The sequence below is a fragment of the Drosophila yakuba genome, chromosome 3R, assembly GCF_016746365.2.
Source record: "Drosophila yakuba strain Tai18E2 chromosome 3R, Prin_Dyak_Tai18E2_2.1, whole genome shotgun sequence".
Classification (NCBI taxonomy): Eukaryota; Metazoa; Arthropoda; class Insecta; order Diptera; family Drosophilidae; genus Drosophila; species Drosophila yakuba.
Genome location: NC_052530.2, coordinates 20,869,029 through 20,891,189, shown reverse-complemented (window position 1 = coordinate 20,891,189; position 22,161 = coordinate 20,869,029). Strand labels below are relative to the sequence as shown.

Genomic DNA, 22,161 nt, shown 5'->3' with positions numbered 1-22,161 from the left:
AATTTGCACGACAAAAAGCCGATTAAAACATGAGTTTTTTTTATTTATGAAGCACAATGAGAACGTTTTGAAATTTAAAGCATTTTCCAAATAACTGAAAGGAATTTGATGACGAAAGTACATGCTATAATCCCTAAGTTCCGGCTAATAAACGCCAGGTCTAGCTACAAAATGCTGAGCTGGCAACACTGTTCGCGTACCAGTGTTACAAAAGCTTTGCATGTAGACGGGCTTTAGCCTACACTAGCAACAGCTGAACGCTGCCGTCATCTGTGGATTCTCAACGTTCAATAGGAAAGTTTACTAAAATAAATGATATTACTAAATGAAACGTGAAGGATTTCAAAGGGAATAAGACTTTCCAAGTCATGAATATAAGGCTATATGATTGGCATGCTTTGTAAAGTCCATTTCTGTCCACTGAAAATGTAAACAAAAAGGTTATGTAAACTTCTGTGGTTTCTTGCAGCGTGCGGATTGACTGAAAATGTTGGGACTACAACGTTTTGCCGGCAGTTTTGTCACCCAGTTGTACCGCCGTGCAGCCTACAGCAGCAGTGTCAGGGCAGCGGGCATTCCCCTGGCCCCCACTGGAGGACAGTCGGATGCAGTGGAGACGGAAGCACGCACGCCGGCTGCAGAGGCAGCGGCCAAAAAGCCCAGGGGTAAGTGGATCCCCCAATGCCTGTTATTTTTACTAATTGGTATCCACTCCATCTGATTCGCAGGCAACATGGTAGCTGCAGCTTTCGAATCCCTCAAAAACGACAGCCCCAGAGATGAGAGCAAGAACCAAGCCTCCAGCAAAATCGATGAGCGAATCATTAATGCCAAGACAGTCAATGGACTGCTGACCATCACGGAGAACAACAATGCGTTCTCGAGGAAGCATGCCCTCAGAATTGTCTCCATCCTGGCAGAGTGGAGCTCCATGGATCGAGTGAAGATTTCGGAGTTTGAGAACGACACAAGATTCCTGCGTATTTGCCGGATGTTGGGCAGGACGGTTCCCAAGAGTAATGGTGGAAACAACAAGGGCGTTGGCGATAATGGGAATGCCAAGCGGATTTCCGGCTTCCGGACGGATGATCTGAACACGGTGCTTGGCGTAGCTGGCGATGATGAGGCCGCTAAGTTGATAGCTAGCATCAGTCTGCCCCAGATGGTCAAGGTGATGAGCACCCTGGCCCAGCGGAAGAGGCGTAGTACTCCTCTCCTGCGCTCCCTGGCCTTTAATATCAGCAGCGCGTCGGAAACGCTGGATCTAAAACAAGCTGCGGATGTGCTGTACGCTATGTCCACACTGAATTTCCAGGATTCCGTTCTAGGAGCCAAAGTGTGTGCCGATGTGCAATCAGCGCTGCCTAAGAATGTGGAGAAATCAGCCGTTGTGGGATCCATAATCACCAGCCTGGGCATTTTGCGGTACCGAGATTTGGGTAAGCTCGGATATAAACATTCCTAAAGAAATTTGAGATAAATTAAATTTATTTTTTCGTTAGATGTCTTGGAATCACTGACGCAGTGGCTTGTAAAGAATAGTGAAATCTGTCGTCCCCAAGATCTCAGTGCCTATTTCCTTACCTCGGCCCTGTTAAACTTCAAAAGCGCTCAACTGGAGGAAGTGAGCAAAAAGCTGGTAAAATCCATTGTCCGTGAGGATTTCACCAAGCAATCTGAGTGGTTGAGCTTTGTGTGGTCGCTAACAATGCTGGGTCTTGTAGAACACAGCCACTTGGCTTCCGTTTTAAGGTAGTTTTAGAGTAAAGCATATGAATTTCTAGTTATTCTACTTATTACTTAAATTAATAATTGCTTTCAGTGCGGACTTCCTAGAAGCATTGAAAAAGGATAAAGCTGGAGTCACAGCGACCTCCAAAATGAGGCTACTGAACTTGAGTAGCTATGCCCAGTTAATAGCCACAGACTACAAGGGTCCTCTATTGTCCACTGACAGTCCCGTCTATCAGGTACCCATGGCGCATCCTAAAGCAAAACAAGTGCTGGTAAATGGAATGCTAGATGCACTGAAGAGTCTGCTGCCGGCCAGCAATCATTTACAAACCGCGGTAGACACTAAAATGGGCTTCCTTATAGGTAAGTGTCCCCTATTAATGTGTACCATTTTGCTGATCGACTGTCGTTTTAGATGCACTGTGCCATTTTGATGCTAACAAAAACCCTCTGCCTTTGGACAAGGAAAATCCGAATGCAATTAGGCAAGTTGTTACAAGTTATAATCTTGAAAATATTAATTGAATTCTGATTTCAGGGTGGCGCTGATGGTCATAGATTTCCATGACATTTGCCACGGAACGCATCGCTGTGCCAGCGGCGTTACGAATCTGACATTTGACCTGCTAGAAAAGAGTGGTTATCACGTTATTCCCGTGCCCTATAATGAGTTCAGCACCAGTGACAAATTACTGAAACGTGTTCAGTATTTGGAGTCAAAGTTCAAGGCTATTGCAAGTAGCAAATAATTGCAGTTATAGTTTATTTAATTTTTCTTGTAATGATTGATCAATATTTGGATTGTTTAAATTTTGTAAATGTTAAATTAGGCTCTGAATTACAAGCTAAACCCAAATATTGAAGGATTTATATTATATGAAGTGTTTACCACACTTCTTAGACGGCATCCAGTTTACTGGAACGTTGTTTGTTCATGCCAACTTTCCACCATTGGCCCGTCTCCTGGAACTCGGTGGCCACAGCCGCCAAGGTGTGGAATAGACTGCGAGCTAGCATGTGAAGATTGCTGATGTGCAAAACGAACTTGGGATCGTACACCTTCTCAATGTCATCGATCTTGTAGTGATCTCGCGTCTCCCTTTCCGTCAGGCAAATTGAGTTCCACGGTGCCCAGTCATCGCTCTTATTCCAACGCGGCAATCTGAATTGGAGGCATTTTAACTTTAATTTATAATCTCTATATTGTGAAGAGGTTACCTTAGTTCACTAAGATTCTCTGACTTGCTAAGAGCTGAATGTCCATGCCATATTTTGTCTATGATGTGGCGAACATCATCTGGTTGCATTACGAATGCAAAGGATGTGGTGCACTTGCGTTTTCGCTCATCCCGATGGATGCACCGGAGAATGGACTGGTACACTGTGTTCTCAGTAGCAGTAAGCTGTGTATGGAAATGATTTGGATAATCAACTATAAATGTGGAATGATGGAGAACTAACCTTTAGGTAGTAACAATGCTTGCAGGTGTCCACATGGCTCTGACGTGTCCTAATGGCAAACTCAGCATAGGTCTTAACCTTTTTGCATACAATGCACATGCGCGATGGAACCCCTGAAAATCACAATTCTCAATAATTAATTCACTTTTCATATATGACAAAATCCTACTTTGTTTGGGCTCGCCCTTTTGGAACTTTATGAGATCGAAAAACAGCATGGTCTGCCGTTTGCGCAAGATTTCCACATCAAAGGACTTGGCATAGAGCAAAAGATTCTTCTCGCGGTCAAAGAGTTCAAAGAGCTCGGGAAAATTTGGAAAGCATGTCTCCTCGGTGAGTACTAACATGACTTGTCGTATGAACTCTAAGCGATCCTCCTTGCTCCGCGGCTTACGCAGATCCTTGTAGATCTCGGTGAGGAAGCGCACTCGCTGTGTGCTTAAAAGATCCATATGGATCTTGGTGTCCTTGTAGCCGATCCACTCGATCGGCTTACCCATTTCCTTCAGCAGCTGATCCTTGCGAAAGTCCTCCATGGCCTTGTAAACGAGATTACGCTGCCGCTCCACGCCATTTAGCAGCTGAATCTCCTTGTCCAGCAGGATGTTTACCTCGGCAATGCGTGCAGGCCCCTCATAATTGGCGGTAATTCGCTTTAGCTCCGCCTTCTTCCAGCGACCCACCTCAGCATAGAGCAGATCAAAGTCATCCTTGTTGCGCGGGAATTGCTTGATCACCCGGTGTCGCTCCACGCGCTGTTCCACACACTTCTCATACCGCTCATCCTCCTGCTCGCGATTCTGCACCAGGCGACTGATATAAAATACTTTAGTATTTTAATGTAAGTTTAAAATAGTCCACCTACCGATACTCCTGCGCCCGCAGGTGAATATATTTCCATAAAATCCAGCGCCGCCAGTTTCGCTGGATGAGCAAAATCTTCTCCAGTTTACGCTCTGCTCGCTCCTTCTGGGCAAAAGTCTGGTACTTGCCAGGAATTATGGTAAACTCATTGACGGCGGAAACATATAGTATATTAATGCCATCCAGATGGCATTGCACCGACTGCTCATGGGCTGTGTTCTGGAATGATTTTAGATTAGATTGTAATATATAAATCAATGTTTTTGAAACCTACCAGAGTCTTTTCCTTTTGCTCCCATGTCTGCGTATCCCTGGTCTTGTACTTCCTGTACTTCATCTTGTCAAAGTACGGACCAGTTTGGGTAAAGGCGTCCAAGTATTCCTTGCCCGTGATTTGATCCCGGTAGCCGCAGAGGAATGGCTTAATTATGGCCGCGTTCTCGATCTCTACGACCACGGTTTTGGACTGGCCATCCAGGGCGTCATCACCAGAGATGTGGACAGTGATAAAGTCGGCCAGACGGTGTTTGCTGATAGAAAGTTAAATATAAAATGGATTCGTTATACTATTTTCTATACCTACTCATAGTACACATCCAGATCTAGCTTGGAGGTGTGATCCTCTTTACCGTCCTTACACATATCCAGTTGGAACTCATGAATGCCGTACTCATCTAGAACAGTCGAGTTCAGGGGCACGGAGTTACAGAGCACACGATTATCCTGCCGGAGGACGAGCCATTCCGGTGCCACCTCAAACTTGCGTGCTAGATCCTGTTTTATCTCGCCCAAGAGCATACAGTTGGGATAAACTTGGGCCAGGATTTCGGAGTCCGATAGCCGGAACTTCACCGTCACATTCTCCAGTTCCACGCAGCATTCTTCTGAGTGCTGCGGCTCCGATTCAGTACTCCGGGAATCCAGAGGAGGGGGACACCCTGGCGGCAACTTGGGTCGTTCGCTGGGCTCCACATGCAGTTGCACATTGCACACATACTCGCGGTCACGCTCCTCCGCGCTCATCTTGCCACAAAAAAATATATTTATCGATTGTTGGAGAATAATAGTTTGTAGTTTAGGTAATTCCGAAATGAGGCTGAAAACTGCCTGCTGAGATACGGTTAAAAAGAGGATGGCCACGGGTGAGAACCGTGAATTTGTTCAATAGCCGCTGCTAGGCGCCCTGTTGTGCCAACGGGTTGTAGGCCAAAAAGCCGTTTAAGCTCTAATTTCGTGAAATTCGATTACAGTGAAGCTACTCACCTTTACACCAATAACAGACATTTGAAAAATCGTATGCACAAAGCTTTTTCTTATATTTAATACTTTATACGTTATATATTAAATGATAGTATAACCTTTACTAGAATAACACCGGAAACTATAACAGGCACATTAATATAATTTCAAAATGAATTAGCTTCCTACAAGATGTTCCACATAACGAATTTCAACTGTATTTAAGTTTTCTCACGCATTTGCGTGAATTTCCACGAGTGAAAGCACCCAATCATCTAATGAGCTCTTCAACTCCAATTGCTATTTACAAATTTGCATTCCCATAAATATTTTCTAATTGCCCCCATTTCGAAGTCTTCCCAGTTCGATTGGCCATTTTTCAGCGCCTTATTATTTATTATTATTTATTGCACAACTCGAAGCATTTGGCATGCGCAAAGACAACGGTGACAGTAATTACTTTTACTAAATGGATTGGACAGATGGTCGGACCACACGTGAAGATGATTTTTAGCTGCTACCGATGATGCTACCGAAGCGGAAGCCGACTTAATAATGATGCTTAACTCTTATATCATGATCCAAACAGATATCATCAAATTTAATGGCCCCTCAGCTTTTAGAGATTTCTTTCGCTTGGATTTGACCCAATTCGGGGGTTTTGTCAATTCGGCTCATAGGAAATGCGATCCAATTGAAAGGTTTTGCGATTTCCTTTTTAAGTTGGGTTCCATTCAAAAGCCGCTTAACAGATTCGCTTACCAAACCACGGAATTCAAAGAAATTGTAGGCTTTACTTTTGTTTTTATTATTTTCTAACTAACAATACTAATAAATAATGTTTTTGTTATAGTAAAAGTTGGACTTCAGGTTAAGGGCCGTCAGTCCGGACTTCTTATCGGCATGGGCCACCTGCAGTCGATGTGGACGCCCATTGAAGTAGTAATCCTTGAGGTGCTGCACTCGAAGTACTTTACTCGGATTCCGATGGTTCAGATTGGGGCCAGATGTCGTCGTCGGTGGGCGCAACGTTGTGGTCTTCCTTGTTGTGTTCTCCGACTCTTGAAGGATGGGATTGATTTTCATCGGCTGATAGTCCAAGCCGATGCCGGGTATGTGTCGGAAGGGCAGTGGGGGTACGGGTATGTAATATATTTTCGAGTCCTTTTTCGTTTTTTTCGTCTTACTGCCGTTCTGGTTGTACTTGCGCAGATTCAGCGGCTTCGATGTGACCACGTAGTCCATGTACAAGTTGTCCAGCGAGGGCGACTGCACCACAATCCGGTTGGCCAATCTCGTGGGAGGCGCTTCTGCCCGTGGACCATAGGAATAGGGTCGAGCTGCCACCAAATTGGCCAAGATGATTAGAGATGCCAGTGGAAGCAGCGGAGACATTCTGGAAATAGACACAAAGGTTGGTGGGATAAAAAAGTGATACAAAAAATATTTAAAAACAAGAGAGAACGCTATAGTCGAGTTCCCCGACTATCTGATACCCGTTACTCAGCTAGTGGAAGGGAGAAGGAGAGTCTTAAACACAGTTTTTGGCGGTTTGTAGGCGTTATAGTGGGCGTGGCAGAAAGTTTTTTGGCAAATCGATAGAAATTTACAAGACTAATACAAAAATGAAAAAATTTCAAAACATTTTTCAAAAGTGTGGGCGTAGCAGCTTTGGGCGGTTTGAGGGCGTTAGAGTGGGCGTGGCAAAAAGTTTTTTGGTAAATCGATAGAAAATTACAAGACTAATACAAAAAAGAAAAAATTTCAAAACATTTTTCAAAAGTGTGGGCGTGGCAGTTTTGGGCGGTTTGTGGGCGTTAGAGTGGGCGTGGCAACATGAATCGACAAACTTGCGCTGCGTCTATGTCTCTGGAGTCTGTATGCTTAATCTCAACTTTCTAGCTTTTGTAGTTCCTGAGATCACAGCGTTCATACGGACGGACAGACAGACAGACGGACAGACGGACAGACGGACAGACAGACGGACGGACAGACGGACATGGCCAAATCGACTCGGCTATTGATCCTGATCAAGAATATATATACTTTATATGGTCGGAAACGCTTCCTTCTGCCTGTTACATACTTTTCAACGAATCTAGTATACCCTTTTACTCTACGAGTAACGGGTATAATAATTATTATAATTGCCTTATCATAGAATAGTGATTTTCCCAGAAATAGTTCAGATTAAATTAGAAAAGTAAACATTTTTAATCCCCAAATTGAGTTATAAAGAAAAGTTGAAAGGCCGGCTAACTGGCTAAATATTTGTGAGAGGTGGGAGAATGTCAAGGCGACAGGCAATGAAAGTGCTGAGTGCCACCCACGCCCCACTCGACGGGTTGTCCGATTGTTCAAGGTTTTGATCGATGGGGTGGCGACCGAAGTGGCGAACTCGAAGTGCTCGCAATCACAATAATAATCATAATGGTAGCCAATGCGATTTTCTGCAAGTCACATGCCAAAGCCGAATAATTAAATAACAAATAAATTGTCTGTGCGCATCAAAGCGCAAAATGTTTCGCCTTTACATTGTAAGTTTCTCACGTTCGCCACATGTGTACACATGAAAACCGAGGCACTCACAGGCCAGAGATAATTTTCGTTTCGATTTGATTTAAATGAAAGCATTTAATGCACGCTAATCAAAGCGACGCCGGCAGAGCAATTACGCTAATGAGCGAGTCGAGCGCCATCCGCGGCGCAGATTTCAACGCTTCAGTGATTAATGAGCCAGTAAAAAGTAAATTGATCGGCGCAACAACCGAAAAACTTGGGATCGAAGTGGATAACACGGTTTTTGGGGCTAACTAGGGGCGTTTGCGGTTCGCCCACCGCTTCAACAGGTTGTGGACTAGGCAAATCACCTCAGGTTTATGTTTTTCCGATAAAGACATTTGTCTAGTTCTTGTGTCTGCCAGAATTCCCGACAAAATACGCAACCAAGACAAATTGCAGAAAGTTGGGAATTTGTTTTGTGGGCTGATCGGAATCTTCGCATGATATATGATATATGAAATTGGGTGGCTCAGGGATCATTGTGATAATAGAAACCAAAAGAGCAAAATGTGAAATTCGAGAGACCACACACATTACGCCTGGGCTCATTACAATTTAATTGTTTAAAACCCTAATGACTCGCACTTCGCACACTTCAGGAAATAGAAACTGGAAAAGCTAAATTTAATTTGTCCACTCACTGACTTCAATTATCTAAGGCTGTTTTACTTTGCGCCTATATCAACGGCATTGCCAAGGTCATTTTCGTGATGCTAGCCATGATTAATCATATCATGCTCCTCTCTGGTGAAAGACGAAAGACTTAGGCAACGAACTCGAAACGGGGGAAGCGAAAGACTTAGACAGCGAACTTGCTGCAAACGAAAGACTTAGGCAGCAAACTCGATGCGGACGGGCAGCAATTATAAACTTATTAAGAACCGTCTGCCAGCCGTCAAATGCAAATGATTTAATGTGTTTTTATGGGCATTCGTCTATACGTCTATATTCTAATCGCACTCACTTTAAATGGCTTTGACTGCAGGTGCCGGTTGGTTTGGTTGATTAGCGATTTTCCTTAATTGTATTTGCCGATTGTACAATTTATTGCCAAGGTGTCCTTCAACCGAAGATTATTACTTCAATAGATTGTGGAAATTAATTTATGCGTAATGGTAGGCACACGTTCTATCACGATTATGGTTGGATTATTTAAATTTTACAGCGTATATCTTAGATGCACTTTTCGCGTTTTTCTCGCACTGCTTTGCCGATGCTTCTGTATATTTTTTTTTTAGCTTTTTAGCGCGCAGCTTTTGAACGTTGTGAACGCCTCGGCGTGCGGCAAATAAATGAGATCTGCGGACTGTTTGTAATTTGTTTTTTTCTCTTTTTCTTCTTAAATCAAAAATCAGTCTGCCAACGGCGCTGCCGCCGCCTCTGCCGACTTCGCTGCCTTTCTGTCGTCATCAGCGGCAACTGGATTTATTATTGTGTGAGGTCCCAGTCGATGAAGACCGGAGAATTAACTGGTTCCCCGTATGGCAGATGATCTTCGGATGTTGAGCGGCCATAAGTTAGCCAGTTTATTGTTTGTCCACTTACTGTTACACTTGCAAATTGCACTTGGCGGGATTTGCCTGCACCGCATGTGCCATTTGCTTAACAAATTCATCAGTCTTGCATTTCTCGGCTCTCCGACCAAAAGTGAGCAGGAAATCCAACACCACTTGACCAGTCGGTGGGCTCTCGATTGGATTACACCTCGGCGGGCAGCTTCTTTAAGCCTCTGGAAAGATAGAAAGACAGGGGACTTGTCCTTAACCCGTGATTAAAAAAATTATATTTTAAAGTAGCATTTTAGAAACGTATTAGTATTTTAATTTTCTAAATATGAATTTTTTTTGTTGGTAATATTATTATTAATCTTCAACTAATTGGAACAAATTTCCGATATACAACTGTATATATTTGCATACATTTGAATCTTTTCTCCGTTTGTTTTGATAACACGGATTGAATAATGTTTACAAATCAATTTGGGAATTTTCGTCTTTTTCTTACTATTCTTAATTTTTGCACATTTTTTTAAGATTGTTTTTAAAGATACCTCATTATGCTTTTAACTCCCAACTCTTTTGAAACATGATAAACGTAGCCTATTGTTTGAAGAAAGACACCTGATTAAATGGCTAAACAAAAAAGTATTATGATAATACTGATATCTCTTGTAAGAAAGAGAAGGGTTAAGAGCTTGTGCCCGACTTCAGTTCGGGATTTGAATCGGGGTCTAGTTCGCCCGGCAGCTCCTTTGTCTTTACGATACTGTGCACAAATTAGTTACAAATGAACCTACGACAACAAAAGCTGCTGGGGGTAACACGAAGCCTTCGTTGAGGTAGGGTTTTAGGTCTCGGTCCGGTCTGGTTTTCTCTTTTTTGCAACTGGCTTAAGGTGTGCTTTTTCGGTTTGGCTTATTGACAGGCCACCGGGCAGCTCCAGCTCCAACTCCAACTCCCTGAGAACTCTGAGATGCGTGTGGCGCTCCAAGGGATCTGTGCGTTTTGGCCCTCATCATAATGTAATTGGAGTGGCAAATGGTGTTCGTGGCATTTTTCTAAACACTTTTGCGTGAGCTGCTGACGTTGATTGCTGGTTGTTGGTTGATTAAAAGAGGATTCCCTCGACCTTGCAGCTGCCATGTGTGAAAGCCGTGACCCATTAAGCTAGAATTATCCTTGCTAAATCATCGAAAAATCTCCTAACCCATGGCGAATATTGGGCAAACATGCTTTAATTAAATGACTTCCTTTTGAGGCACAGTTTTATGAGCCGTTAATTAAACAAGTAAAAGCAACTGACACGCTGAGGGATTACGTAAAAGCATTTCCAACTTTCCCAGGGCCCAGACATCTTTCACCAGCGCGGATCTTGAACCACAAAGACAATCTAAAATTTTGGGCTATAAAATAAAACAAATGACATAACCGCAAATACACCAAGAGTACAACTTCCCAGCTTCTGTCTGGTTGTTGAGGCACTTTAAATATTAATTAGCCGTGGCAGCAGAACTCCCGGCAATTAGGCCTCCGGTTTAAAGTGTGTGTTGAAGTGCGTAAGCTCTCGCATGTGCCAAATGGCCAATGGAATCGGAATCTATATATATACATATATATAGATATATGGAAAATACCCGTTCTCACAGCAAACTGCACGCACCACCTGCCAGCAGAACGGTCAGTCAGGGGCCTAATTGTAATTGTTAACGATTAGCCAACACAAATCACGAACAAGCTGCAAACGCCACTTTCTGGGCATCTGTAACGTCTTCGTGCCTCTGATTCAGCTGACTCCGATACTGATACTGATTCTGGCTCAGACCCATTTCAGGCGCCTTGTGTGAACCGAGTTTTAGGCATTATTAAGAGTAATATGTTTAATGCTGACGGAAGCAATACGAGTAGATGGCCCGAGCACGGGGCACCAAAACAGACAGCTGGGAGTGCACTTGTCGAAAAAATTTTAGATACTACATACACGTATTTTAATTTACTAAAGAGAATTGACATTAAAAATGGGGAACATCATGGATAGTCTGGTATAATCAAATCTCAAGTGTAGCTTAAATTTTCCTTTTAGATAATAAACCAGTTGAGTGCATCATTTGTTTTGCTATAAGGAACAGATTCTTATATGTTTTTCTCTGTGCACAGAACCCAGCCGTGTTTATCAACCTCGCCAAAGTCATCAACAGACTCGATCTCAGTTTCTGACTGGGACCCAGTAGTCTTGGCCGGTGTCTTCATGTCTGAATGACAGACACACTCTTAACTCTTAACTCCTAACTCCCAACTCCAAACTCTCGGCTCTGGTATGTTGTCTCTGCACTGCGACTGCCGGCGCTTGCGTGTTTGGCTACTGAATTTTTAAGCATTTGCCAGCACGCCGTGAAGTGAAGTTGATGGTGAGAGGGCTGGGGCTCTTAGGCTTCATTTACATTGGCAACGTTTTAATTAGCCGCTTATAAAGACACACAGCGTCGGGCTACAAGATCCATTTAGATGAATGGCGGGAACACCCACCGCCAGTGAGTGGTACGTCACTGCAAAGCCGACTAATCAGCCGGCTTAAATCGCAACGATTATATATGGGCCAATTATAGCGAATCTTTTATTGTCGATAAATTCGCAGGTTCATTAAACCCACAGAGCCCATAAACTGACTCACATGTGGGGTTCGGGCACTTTAAGCTAAGCCTTTGTCTCCATCACCATCTCTACCATCTCCAACTGCGTCTCCGGCGTTTGGTTTTTTGTCATTCGGGGTGCTTGGCATGTGGACACCACATCGGATCTCCATCGAATGCATTCGGAATGAAGCTGTAGACTTACGCAACCGCAACGCTATGTCAACCATCCCGATTCGGCGGTGCACTTGGCATTTCTGAGAGTTTAGGCCCCCTGGATATCGGGGTCATAACTGCCAACACGTCGCCAGCTCAGCGACTTTCATCGAAAGTCAAATATTTGTGGAGCACGCAGAAAGAAAAGTGTAACGAAAGGAAAAGACCTGCTAGCCAGCCATCGATTGTCAGCCGCAAAATTCAATATTTGCTCATCCGTTCCAAAACGTTTAGCGAATTCTTGCGCGGGATTTGTGAAAGTCCCCGGGGGCAGGGAGCAGGTTAAAATGGGCGTTGCGATTTCCAGTGGAGCTTGGCCTCCACCGACAACGAATGGGGGCGATTGGCTGGCGAATTGGATTGCCAGTTGGCTGTCCAAGATCCATTGAGTCTGGGTCTATTGAGTCATAACCAGGGGCTCAAGTGGTTCGGGGAAAGAGCTCTTCAAGCTGTCCAGCGAAGAAAGAAAGAGTGACTGAGTGAGTACATAGGAGAGTAAGCAGAAGTCCAGGGGATTCCCCATGTTCTAATTGCTGCAATCTGTTTTACTAGCTTATTTGACAACCGTTTAAATAAGCTAATAAATAACTAAATAATCCGTACATTTTTGAAGAACCTCTTTTTCAAATAAATATAACTGTTGCTTTTTCAATTTTTTAAAATATTCCTTTTTATACGCTTATATTAGCCTATAATTAGTTTGAAACCAGTAAACCAAAGTGGAACAAAAATTAGCAAGAAATACAATAGTTTTTAAAGTTTCCGAAATATGTCAAGGCAATGGCAGCTGAATAAAACAAAAATTGCTAACTATTATTTTGCGTGCTTGCGATCTGTGATCATCAATTACTTTCGACCTTCGGCTGTCATCAAAGATCAATTGTCTTTGAAGATGCGTATCTTGACATGGCTGACATGACATGTAAATCCTTAGCCATATAGAGCTTGACCAGGTCTTCCGAAGGCATCATCACCTCCCACACCGAATTAAGATTTCACCGATACATGTCTTTCCGACCTGGTGATTTATACTGGCCATATAGCCGACCAGCGAAACTTTCCAAGTGGCCAACAATCAGAGCAAGCGAATAATAGACATATGTGTGTATTGATCGTAAATGATTGCTTTATAGCCTTTTTCAGTGGCTGGAGGATTTTAAAACGTCCCATCAAATGGCACAAAAATTCTTTGGCTTTTCCATTAATGAGCGAGAAGTAAGTTTTAGATAATTGAAAACCAGTTGCGCAGTTAAAAGGAAAAGCAGACGAAATCCCAACCGAACGGCAAACATAATATACCCTGATCTTTGTATTGTAATTGCGTTAAATGCATTAATTAGCCGGCCAGCGAACGAGAAAGAAATCATTGGAAACAACGTTAATTACCCGGCGGCTTATATAGTTTTGGCTGCTCGCCGACGGCAGCAAAAGCGAACTATTATTTCAATTGGAATTTAATTTCGAGAGTGGGCATTGTTTGTATTTGCCATCTCTAAAGGTGGCCTAAATGCGAATTGCCAGGGCTTGCAAAAAAGTTCGCCCCACGGCCGATCCCATCCGTCGACCTTGAGAGCCAAACGAGCCATTAATGGCATCCCAAGTCACATTTGGTCTGGCCTGACCCTTTTCACGGTGTCATTAAACCCGGTTTCTGCAGAATCCATCTAGTTAGCGGTCGGCCCGGAATCCTCCACGCACATCGCATCTTATCGTCCGTCCAAAAGATCAACCAATGCCACCATCAGCGACACTTAAGCTGTTATCAATGTATCTATTTTCATTGCTTTTAAACTGCTGAAATGGCCATTATTGTCTCCCCTCAGCCAACGAGGCAGTAAAACTCTAAATTCAATTGAAACACGATTAGCATCTGGACACTATTGTCTGTGTTTTAATGGTTGGGTAAACAAAGTTTATTTTTAGTTTTCAGTAGCATTAAAAACGTTATTTAACTTCATATGATGTTAAAAAAAATAGTAAAATAAACACGACGAGGATGGGATTCGAACCCACGCGTGCAGAGCACATTGGATTAGCAGTCCAACGCCTTAACCTCTCGGCCACCTCGTCTTATGTGACCTTGGCAGCCAAATGCTCATTTCCTGCACCGCTTGCTTTACAGGCAAGCAGTGTTGGTTCTATACTTTGAAAGGCTTAGTTAACAAGGTCTTTGCCTGGTAAATATGCCATTTTTCCGCAGCGGATGACGTATTTCATACTTTAGTTTATTTCGCAGTTAAAAAGTAATTATATAAGTACATAAACCACCGCAATGGCAATGTTCTAATGGTGAAAAATACTGCTTGCTGTCGATAACAAAGTGATATGCTGCTCTGCTCAGGATGAGTGCATTGTTGGGCGTAACAATGTTACTGGACGAGGTGGCCGAGTGGTTAAGGCGTTGGACTGCTAATCCAATGTGCTCTGCACGCGTGGGTTCGAATCCCATCCTCGTCGACTTAATTTTTTATTTTTGCAATGAAAGATTTAATAATTATTTTTACTAAGTCGTAAAAATTAGAGCTGGTAGATTACCTGTTCCATTTGGTGACCTTATTTAAACATTTTATGGGCTTTTCAAATTAAGATCAACCTGGTGCCACAATAAATGCTAACACACAAAGTGAGTAAGAAAAATATAGTTGGTAAGGTACTTTTTTAAATTTCTTTACCACTTAGCTTTAAATTATAAGAAGAAATAACAAACACTAAAACAAAATATTAAACGTTTTAAGGCCCTGTTCCAGAAATTCTGTTGGCAAAGCTATTAAGAAGTCAATCAAGTCTTTGACAATGTTTGATAAATATATACATATAAGGACATATTACGCATAGTGTATTAATGCAAAAAATTAGCATACCCCCTTTGAAAAAACGATCTAAAACAGCGAATTCCAAGTTGACGAGGTGGCCGAGAGGTTAAGGCGTTGGACTGCTAATCCAATGTGCTCTGCACGCGTGGGTTCGAATCCCATCCTCGTCGAGAGTTAATTTTTTTAATTTTATATCCTTAATTTTATTTTATTGCTTTTCATATTGATTATATTTATAATCTTTTTTAGTGTTAAAATTAATATACTTTTGTTAGGTTAAAAGCAAAATATAAAACTGAAAAAGAATAAAAAAAATAAATAAAAAGGATATTTAACGACGAGGATGGGATTCGAACCCACGCGTGCAGAGCACATTGGATTAGCAGTCCAACGCCTTAACCTCTCGGCCACCTCGTCTTCGAAAAAGTTTATTGTGAAAAGTAGTATTTGTGAGCAAACACATTCTAACTTCTTATCAATAACCTCTGAGAACTGAAGCTAAATGAACCCATTTGATATGAGGTAATTGAAAAACTAAACTGATAACACTGAGCTCCAATCACAGCCACATCATCCGGAAGTGACGATTCAATTTCTTTAGCCAACTGTTTGCTTAATAATTGTGTCAATGGCATTGGCAAACTGAACTGCAAGCAACATCATTACGCTTTTCAGAATTTGTTTGCTGTTAAAGAAAGTAGCTGAGTGTGGCCCGTGTGAGCCGAGTATTCAAGTGCAGCTAAGGGGTATTTGAGACAAAAAAAAGTTTGAAACCCAACTAATAGAATCAAAGGAATTTTTTCTTTAAATTCTATTTAGATACTGAGTAATTTGTTTGCATAGTCTGCTTGGAGGGCGACTTGCTGAGGGGTTTTCAATAATTCAGATTCTCGTCGGCGGTCGTGCCGCTTCTGACCCAGTTCTCCGCCGATCTTCTGTCTTAGCTTCGATTTCTTTTTATATCCCCCTCTTTTGGTGTAAAAAACAAAAGTGGTTTACTTTAGATGGGCCATGCTCAAGCGAGTGTGCCGGTAGCGACGCGATGATGAAGCTGATGATTTAATACGAGAGCTTCTGACTTTTTGAAATGGCAATGGCCATCAGCAGTGGGCCCCAGCAAGCACGGCGTTTTGTTTGGGCCATGTTTGTGTCCAGGCTGTCAGTTGGTGTTAATGAACCCTTGTAGCCTGATAGCTGATAGCTGTTAGTTGTTTACGTTCCGAATACCGATACCAAGATAGTACTGCCGATCCTACACTGCAGAAATCAAATGGAAGTACTATGACTTAGTGTTATATGAAATGTGTTAAAATATATCGTTCTAATTGGCACCGATCATTGTAAACCATTTTTCATTGAAATCAGACCATCTAATTAGTCAGAATTTGTATAGTCTTGTGTTTTAACATATCAAGATGCCATAACGAATTTCAAAGGTTTTTTGGCCAGTGCATCAACGACATTGTCACCTAACGTGGCTTCGTTAGGAAAGTGGCCAAGTTTGATGATCCGCAGGCACGCGCGTTTTATATTTAGCCCCACACCAGGGCGACTGCGATCCTCGCGCCCGAGGCATCGAGGCATCGAGGAGCGGGGCTAGTCACGTGCACAAGGACATTCCAAGGCTAATTACGTGTGGCATGGGGCTTGGCCAAGTTGGGTACTTCGGGTTTGGGTTTGGACTGGGATTTGGGCTTGGTTCTTAGCTGGACTCCGGGATAGTGCCTTTAGTTACCCAACTAATAGTAATACACACATAGAACACGAACCGTTCGTTATTGTCGTCGCTTGTTTGCGGCAGTCGCCGCAATCTGCGGCATGTACTCGTGTATCTGTATCTTTTGCATCTGCGTGGATGTTGCTGCTGCTGCAGCCGCCGCTTAATTAGCTGCGTAATTTATTATTGCTCTAATCTCAACGCCGGCGCCACTGCCGTTGGCTTTGACAAATAAACAAATTATTCATATTAGAATATTAATAGTGCCTGCCGGGGTTTATCTGGAGTATCTGGCATAATTATGACCTGTTTGACAGACTCTTCTCTCCCGTTTTCCTTGCTTCTTTTTTTTTTTTTCTGGCCAGCTTGGGAGTCTTTGAGTGGCATTACGGGCATCTTGCCTGGTAATCGTTAGGCGGACAATAAAGTTGCACACTAACTAAATATGTAGGCACGCCGATGCAATCGCACAATTATGCTCAATTATGCAACTGGGAAGAGATCTTTAGATCAGCAGGAGCAGGTGCTTTAACCAGGCACTAGGTGCTATATGTAATCTGCTATCTACTTGGTGCTAGATGCTAGGTGCCATGTGGAATGCAGGGCGGATATCATTGACTAATGAGCCCATCTCCGACTCAAACACGACGTCTTCTTTTGCCCTGTCATAAAAATTAAAATGCATAATCGCGGGCGTTACTCGCAGGGCTCTTGTTACACCAGTCGAGGGACCTTTTGCCGGTGTAATTAACATTGCTCGCGATTCCACCGAAGCTGGCTAGCAAAATGCTGCAATTGCATGTGGATATTTATATAATTTGCAGCTGGCAGGGTTATTCACAGTCGGGGCTAATTAAGCCGGCGTTTAAGCCGCTGGCAATTAGCCGATTTATCACTTGCCACAGAACATCAAAATCATGTTGCCCTCACATCGCTGAGAAATGCCCGGCAAATGCAAACAAACGTATGGCCCCAAACACTCTGCGCTCTTAACTTGTGAAGACTTCGCTTCTTCAACTATGCGCATGCGCAGCTCCCTCGACTGCGCCGTCGGCAGAGAGTTGGCCACTGGGAATGCGGGGATTCTGGCCAGGCCCCCTTATATAAAGCGTCGATTCTGGCCGCGATCACACTCATTTCCAGTTGAACGCGCCTGCCGACCAGTGGGCCAATTGAATCGTTAGCATTTCGATTGGGACTCTTCTACCACATTAAGCAATCAACGATATTCACTTATTAACCAGGTAAATTTGTACTCAAAGTGTTTGTGGAAAAAGTGTTAAATCATATTAGATAAAGGGTAATTTTTAAAAAATTTCTGTTCGAGCAGTGATTGCTTAAAAATATTTTGAAGAAGAACACATTATAAGGTGAAGAATTTTAAATATAGCGGCTTAACTTCAAAGTAGAATACCATTTAATAAGTAGATATTAGTAAACCAAAAGTGCCTACTTGATTTAATTACGAATTTTAAGTATACTTTTTGCACCCATCCAAAGTACTGGCCATATAGTTTTCCGTTGTTCACCTGTTCTGGTGGGGAAAATCCGCTGGTTGCGCAATTGGAGTGTGAGAAACTAGCCTGAAGCATGCAAATCAGCTTGAATGGGGCTTGGGGTCAGTCGGGGATCGACAGTAGATGTACTCATCGCCAATGCCATGATCCAATTACAGCTATCAAATGGGTAACCACATGTGGAGCATCGTATTGATGCTGCTGGTGCTGGAGCAACTAGTGGCCGAATCCGTGGCAGCCAATCTCGTCCAGCTCGTGAAGAAGCAGAGCCAACAGAAGCAGGTCCAATCCTCGCAGCAAGGACAGCAGACAGGACAACAACAGCCGCAAGGACAGCAGATCCACACGCAGCAGTATGTCCAGGACGCATTGGGTGAGCAACAGGATTTGAAATCGGAGGATGAGGAGGAGCAAGATCCCTACCAGCTGCTGCAGGAGTCGAAACAGGAGTCGCGTTTGCCCAACTCTGCCAACTATCCGTGGAGTCCGTATGCCGCACCGCAGGGCAATCCCTACGAGGCCATGCCCAAGATGCTGCCCTTCATTGGCTATGCCCAGCCAGTGCTCATCCCATTTCCGCTCTACCTGGCTCCGGACATGTTCTATCCCGCCTTTTCTGGTGCCAGCAACGACCTCGAGGATGTGGTGATGTCTAGAGCCTCCGGTGGTCGACGTCCTGGTGCCAATCACGCGTCACCAGCTCGCAATTCACCCATCTACTACGTAAGACTGCCGCCCACGCCCTATATGTTTTTGCCCAATATGCCAACGTCTCCATTTGGCGGAGGATTCTCACCTCTGCTGACCTACCAGCCCATGCCTTCATTCTCCGCCTACGGTTCCGTTTTCAACTTGCCCGTCAACTTTCTGGCCAACGGAAAGCCCACAGGAGTCTATCAAGTAAATGGATCCCCGGGCGAGGCAATGGGATCCTTGACACCTGGCTTGGGTGGCGGTGGATATGGTATGCGACCGCCAACGCCTAGTAATCCTTACCGACCCATGTCGTCGCCATCGATGGGTAGTTACGGGGGCACGCAGCAGAGCTTTGGACTCGCCTCCATGCCGGTTCCTCAGCAGGACTCCAAGCTGACATCCCTGAAGCGTCCCTTCGTGTTCAACGGTCGTCCCGAGGACATCTACATCCTGCCGAACAACTTGAGTCCGCTCTACAACGAACAGAGCTACTACTGATTGCACTTCAGGCAAATGGCTGTGGCAGCAACTGAAAGTATTACATAATGCATTTACTAGATCGTCTTTTGGATCATAATGGAGCTTGAAAAGCAATTTGATAAAATATATACTTCGAAACTGAAAATGTTTTTATTGGGTGTAGCACATCCAATTGGTATTTATGAAACGAAATAACTTAATTTTATTACATTTATGTATATGTTATCTTCTCCATCGTATATATTTTGTATAAATTGTATATTTTTGGCCGAAAATATCAGATGGGGTAGACGAATAAATAGTAGTCATAATATCCTTATCAGCCGATCTCCTCAGACTTAAAACGGTAGAGGCTTAAGTAAATGCAGGCGGCCACATATCATATCGATGTAAATTCCACAAAAGTCGATCGGAGTGCTCCGCAATCAGTCACCAATGGCTGCCACCTGGGCTGTCTTCCGTCTGATGTACTCCTGATCCCCCAGATTGATGGCAGCTCCAACCAAGCCTCCCGTACTCAAATCGAACTCGTAAACGCGTGGCACACAATTTGGAATGTTAACCTTCTCGATGGCCTCGTTGGAGATTCCTACCGAGTAACCAATGATGTATAGTATGTAACCCTTGAGCTGTCAAACCGCCTATTCTAACTCACCCTCAATGTGCTGGACGAGGGCACGCGCCACAGTTCCGTGGACGCACATCAGTACCCGGGAGCCTTTGAGCACCTCCCGCCTGACCTCCTTCCACACGGGCTTCACCCGATCGACGCACATGTGTAGGGATTCCGCGAGGGGGAACTCGCCGCGAGGAACATCATCGAATATGGGATTGCTGCAAATGGTGTAGAAGTACCGATTGCTCTCCTCAATGAACGGCGGTACGCAGTCGTATCCACGTCGCCACGCCTGAACCTGCTCCTCGCCATAGCGATCGGCTACGGTTCGTTTCCGGCAACCTGTCAGATTTCCGTAGTGCCGTTCGCACAGTCGCCAATCCTCCTTTATGGGCACGTAGGCGCAGTTCAACTTGGAGAGAATCAGTTCGGCCGTTTGACGGGATCTGCTCAATACGGATGAGTAGACTACGTCGAATTCCAACTGGGATTGGGAGAGTGCTGGAATCGCCACAGTCAGGGCCTCCTGCACGCCTAGTTATTAAATAAGTAATAGGATTAGATGAAGTGGATATTTCAAGTTAATTTAACCACTATCTCACCGAAATCACTCAATGGCGCATCATGCCAGCCGCAGAATTTGTTCTCTATGTTGAAATCACTTTCGCCATGCCTCAAAATCACCAAGCGATTTGTCTTCGTCATAAATTGGGAGCTGGATGGGAAGAGGAGATGCTATTGAAAGTTTTGTAGATACAATACTATTTAAGACATATCCTAGGTGGCATTTGTGGCTCGTTACTACTCCATGATGAAGTAAACACAATGTATACATTCACAAGGCTTGAATCGCTCCAGAAGAAAACGTTTACGATCCTAGCCAGTTTTTAATGCAATTTAAGGATTATTTTGGTCGCTCACAGGCATTTCTCATATTTCAGTATTGCAGTTCAGTAGCTCTTTATTCTAAGCCTTATCTGACCTCGCCTCTTTATTTAGCTCTCGGTTTATCCACCATAAAGTTTAGTGGGGGGCTTAGTCGTCCGGTTGGCTGGGGGTAAACTACAGTCTTTTGGAGGTGCTAGTACCTCATGTCTGACAGCGGACTTCGTTTCGCAGATGATAAGGGTACCGATGTTAGTTGTTTAACTGACGAGCGCCGGAGAACCGAGACTCGGGACTCGAGACCAGAGAATTCCAACGTGTGCTCACCTCGACACCGTCCGGATGCGATTGAAGCGCGGTCCAGTGGCGGAAGCCCGCGAAGCCTCGACCAAAAACAAAAAACAAAAAAAAAGGAGAGAAAAAAAAACCATCTTTCCTGTATCTTTCGGATGCCAATCCGCACTAAGCCCGATTCTTATTGGCAAACAATTTTATCGCGGCGCAGTTGGTTTTGTTTTTGTTATTGTTGTTCACTTATTTTGTTGTTGCTTTTATTTGTTTTGTTTTGCGGCTGCGGCGGATATTTAATTGTTTTGTTGTGCCGTCGTTGCCGCCAAACAGCTGATTCGCTGGGTTTTACGCTCAATTTCGAATCGCGACTGGGGAAAATCAATAATAGTAACATTTACTGAAATTTTTGTACTTGTTTTTGTGCTTTTGCCATAAAATTGAGTTAAAACGAAGTGTTTACATTCCAGTCAATATGGTTGACTAATTGTAACCGAATGCATATTAAATGCTTATTTTGATTTTGGGTCCTACTTATTTAGCATCGACGAAGTACTTTTAATTACTTGTTGCTTTCGCCATGGAAAATTTACAACACGTAATATGCATTTTAGTTAAACATTAAATTTTATATGAAGTAGGAAAAACAAGTTGGCTAATTTCATTTACAATTTTCCTTTTACAATTTTTATCTACTTTACTATCGAGATATCTGCCCCGCGCCTTTCGACAATTCTGTTTTAATTTTAGCTGATTTATTAAGTAAACTCACCTGAAAGCTGTTTCAAGTTCGCATTGTATAAGTAAAAAAAGTATGTAAAAGCCATGTTCTACATTATCTTTGATTGTGCGATATATCTTTAAAATAATAAAAACTCTTTCGATTCTGCAGCTGCAGCTGACGAAAACTCAGCAACTGGATCTCAAGAGTCTGCAGAATGCTACCT

General features: G+C 43.4%; 5 protein-coding genes, 1 long non-coding RNA gene and 4 other non-coding genes across 12 annotated transcripts; 5 read left to right on the top strand and 5 right to left on the bottom strand.

Annotated features, from left to right (window-relative positions):
• The first annotated feature begins 196 nt into the window (after positions 1–196).
• LOC6537741 (FAST kinase domain-containing protein 4) lies at positions 197–2,590 on the top strand. Of its 2 annotated transcripts, none has more exons than XM_002098246.3 (7): positions 197–294; positions 470–665; positions 729–1,439; positions 1,503–1,752; positions 1,823–2,097; positions 2,150–2,219; positions 2,273–2,590. In XM_002098246.3, the coding sequence occupies exons 2-7, from the start codon at positions 488–490 to the stop codon at positions 2,481–2,483; spliced, it is 1,695 nt and encodes a 564-aa protein (XP_002098282.2). In that variant the 5' UTR covers positions 197–294; positions 470–487; the 3' UTR covers positions 2,484–2,590. The 2 variants fall into 2 exon arrangements, with proteins under 2 accessions (XP_002098282.2, XP_039232542.1); XM_039376608.2 differs by lacking the exon at positions 197–294 and adding an exon at positions 382–400.
• Positions 2,467–5,167, bottom strand: LOC6537740 (IQ and ubiquitin-like domain-containing protein). Its single transcript, XM_002098245.4, has 7 exons — positions 4,643–5,167; positions 4,334–4,589; positions 4,061–4,278; positions 3,365–4,008; positions 3,196–3,308; positions 2,953–3,137; positions 2,467–2,896 (listed from the first exon to the last, which is right to left on the bottom strand). The coding sequence occupies exons 1-7, from the start codon at positions 5,080–5,082 to the stop codon at positions 2,632–2,634; spliced, it is 2,121 nt and encodes a 706-aa protein (XP_002098281.1). The 5' UTR covers positions 5,083–5,167; the 3' UTR covers positions 2,467–2,631.
• LOC120322008 lies at positions 3,396–14,030 on the top strand. The gene is made up of 3 exons (XR_005561752.2): positions 3,396–3,528; positions 6,152–6,712; positions 9,216–14,030. It is a non-coding gene; the product is annotated as an uncharacterized LOC120322008 (long non-coding RNA).
• On the bottom strand, positions 6,070–9,170 carry LOC6537739. Of its 2 annotated transcripts, none has more exons than XM_002098244.3 (2): positions 8,825–9,170; positions 6,070–6,694 (listed from the first exon to the last, which is right to left on the bottom strand). In XM_002098244.3, the coding sequence occupies exon 2, from the start codon at positions 6,691–6,693 to the stop codon at positions 6,127–6,129; it is 567 nt and encodes a 188-aa protein (XP_002098280.1). In that variant the 5' UTR covers position 6,694; positions 8,825–9,170; the 3' UTR covers positions 6,070–6,126. The 2 variants fall into 2 exon arrangements, with proteins under 2 accessions (XP_002098280.1, XP_039232544.1); XM_039376610.2 differs by lacking the exon at positions 8,825–9,170 and adding an exon at positions 8,502–8,673.
• Positions 14,031–14,190: 160 nt separating the features above from the next.
• Trnas-gcu lies at positions 14,191–14,272 on the bottom strand. Its single transcript has one exon. It is a non-coding gene; the product is annotated as a tRNA-Ser (tRNA).
• Positions 14,273–14,577: 305 nt separating this feature from the next.
• Positions 14,578–14,659, top strand: Trnas-gcu. The gene has a single exon. It is a non-coding gene; the product is annotated as a tRNA-Ser (tRNA).
• A 444-nt stretch (positions 14,660–15,103) lies between these two features.
• On the top strand, positions 15,104–15,185 carry Trnas-gcu. The gene has a single exon. It is a non-coding gene; the product is annotated as a tRNA-Ser (tRNA).
• Positions 15,186–15,350: 165 nt separating this feature from the next.
• Positions 15,351–15,432, bottom strand: Trnas-gcu. Its single transcript has one exon. It is a non-coding gene; the product is annotated as a tRNA-Ser (tRNA).
• A 2,436-nt stretch (positions 15,433–17,868) lies between these two features.
• Positions 17,869–19,975, top strand: LOC6537734. The gene is made up of 2 exons (XM_002098243.3): positions 17,869–17,976; positions 18,408–19,975. Exon 2 carries the CDS (start codon positions 18,415–18,417, stop codon positions 19,441–19,443), a length of 1,029 nt encoding a protein of 342 aa, XP_002098279.1. The 5' UTR covers positions 17,869–17,976; positions 18,408–18,414; the 3' UTR covers positions 19,444–19,975.
• LOC6537733 (phosphoglycerate mutase 2) lies at positions 19,571–21,696 on the bottom strand. Its single transcript, XM_002098242.4, has 4 exons — positions 21,254–21,696; positions 20,644–20,756; positions 20,081–20,575; positions 19,571–20,014 (listed from the first exon to the last, which is right to left on the bottom strand). Exons 1-4 carry the CDS (start codon positions 21,355–21,357, stop codon positions 19,851–19,853), a joined length of 876 nt encoding a protein of 291 aa, XP_002098278.2. The 5' UTR covers positions 21,358–21,696; the 3' UTR covers positions 19,571–19,850.
• Between the last annotated feature and the right edge of the window lie 465 nt (positions 21,697–22,161).

Coding starts and splice junctions, on each gene's coding strand:
- LOC6537739 (XM_002098244.3), bottom strand. CDS start 6,693: ATGTCTCCGCTGCTTCCACTGGCATCTCTAATCATCTTGGCCAATTTG.
- LOC6537741 (XM_002098246.3), top strand. CDS start 488: ATGTTGGGACTACAACGTTTTGCCGGCAGTTTTGTCACCCAGTTGTAC. Junction 666..728: donor AGCGGCCAAAAAGCCCAGGG/GTAAGTGGATCC, acceptor TCTGATTCGCAG/GCAACATGGTAGCTGCAGCT. Junction 1,440..1,502: donor TTTGCGGTACCGAGATTTGG/GTAAGCTCGGAT, acceptor TTTTTTCGTTAG/ATGTCTTGGAATCACTGACG.
- LOC6537733 (XM_002098242.4), bottom strand. CDS start 21,357: ATGGTTTTTTTTTCTCTCCTTTTTTTTTGTTTTTTGTTTTTGGTCGAG. Junction 20,576..20,643: donor TGCGCCATTGAGTGATTTCG/GTGAGATAGTGG, acceptor TTTAATAACTAG/GCGTGCAGGAGGCCCTGACT. Junction 20,015..20,080: donor CCTCGTCCAGCACATTGAGG/GTGAGTTAGAAT, acceptor GTTACTCGGTAG/GAATCTCCAACGAGGCCATC.
- LOC6537740 (XM_002098245.4), bottom strand. CDS start 5,082: ATGAGCGCGGAGGAGCGTGACCGCGAGTATGTGTGCAATGTGCAACTG. Junction 3,309..3,364: donor AAAGGGCGAGCCCAAACAAA/GTAGGATTTTGT, acceptor TGTGATTTTCAG/GGGTTCCATCGCGCATGTGC. Junction 2,897..2,952: donor GAGAATCTTAGTGAACTAAG/GTAACCTCTTCA, acceptor CCTCCAATTCAG/ATTGCCGCGTTGGAATAAGA.
- LOC6537734 (XM_002098243.3), top strand. CDS start 18,415: ATGGGTAACCACATGTGGAGCATCGTATTGATGCTGCTGGTGCTGGAG.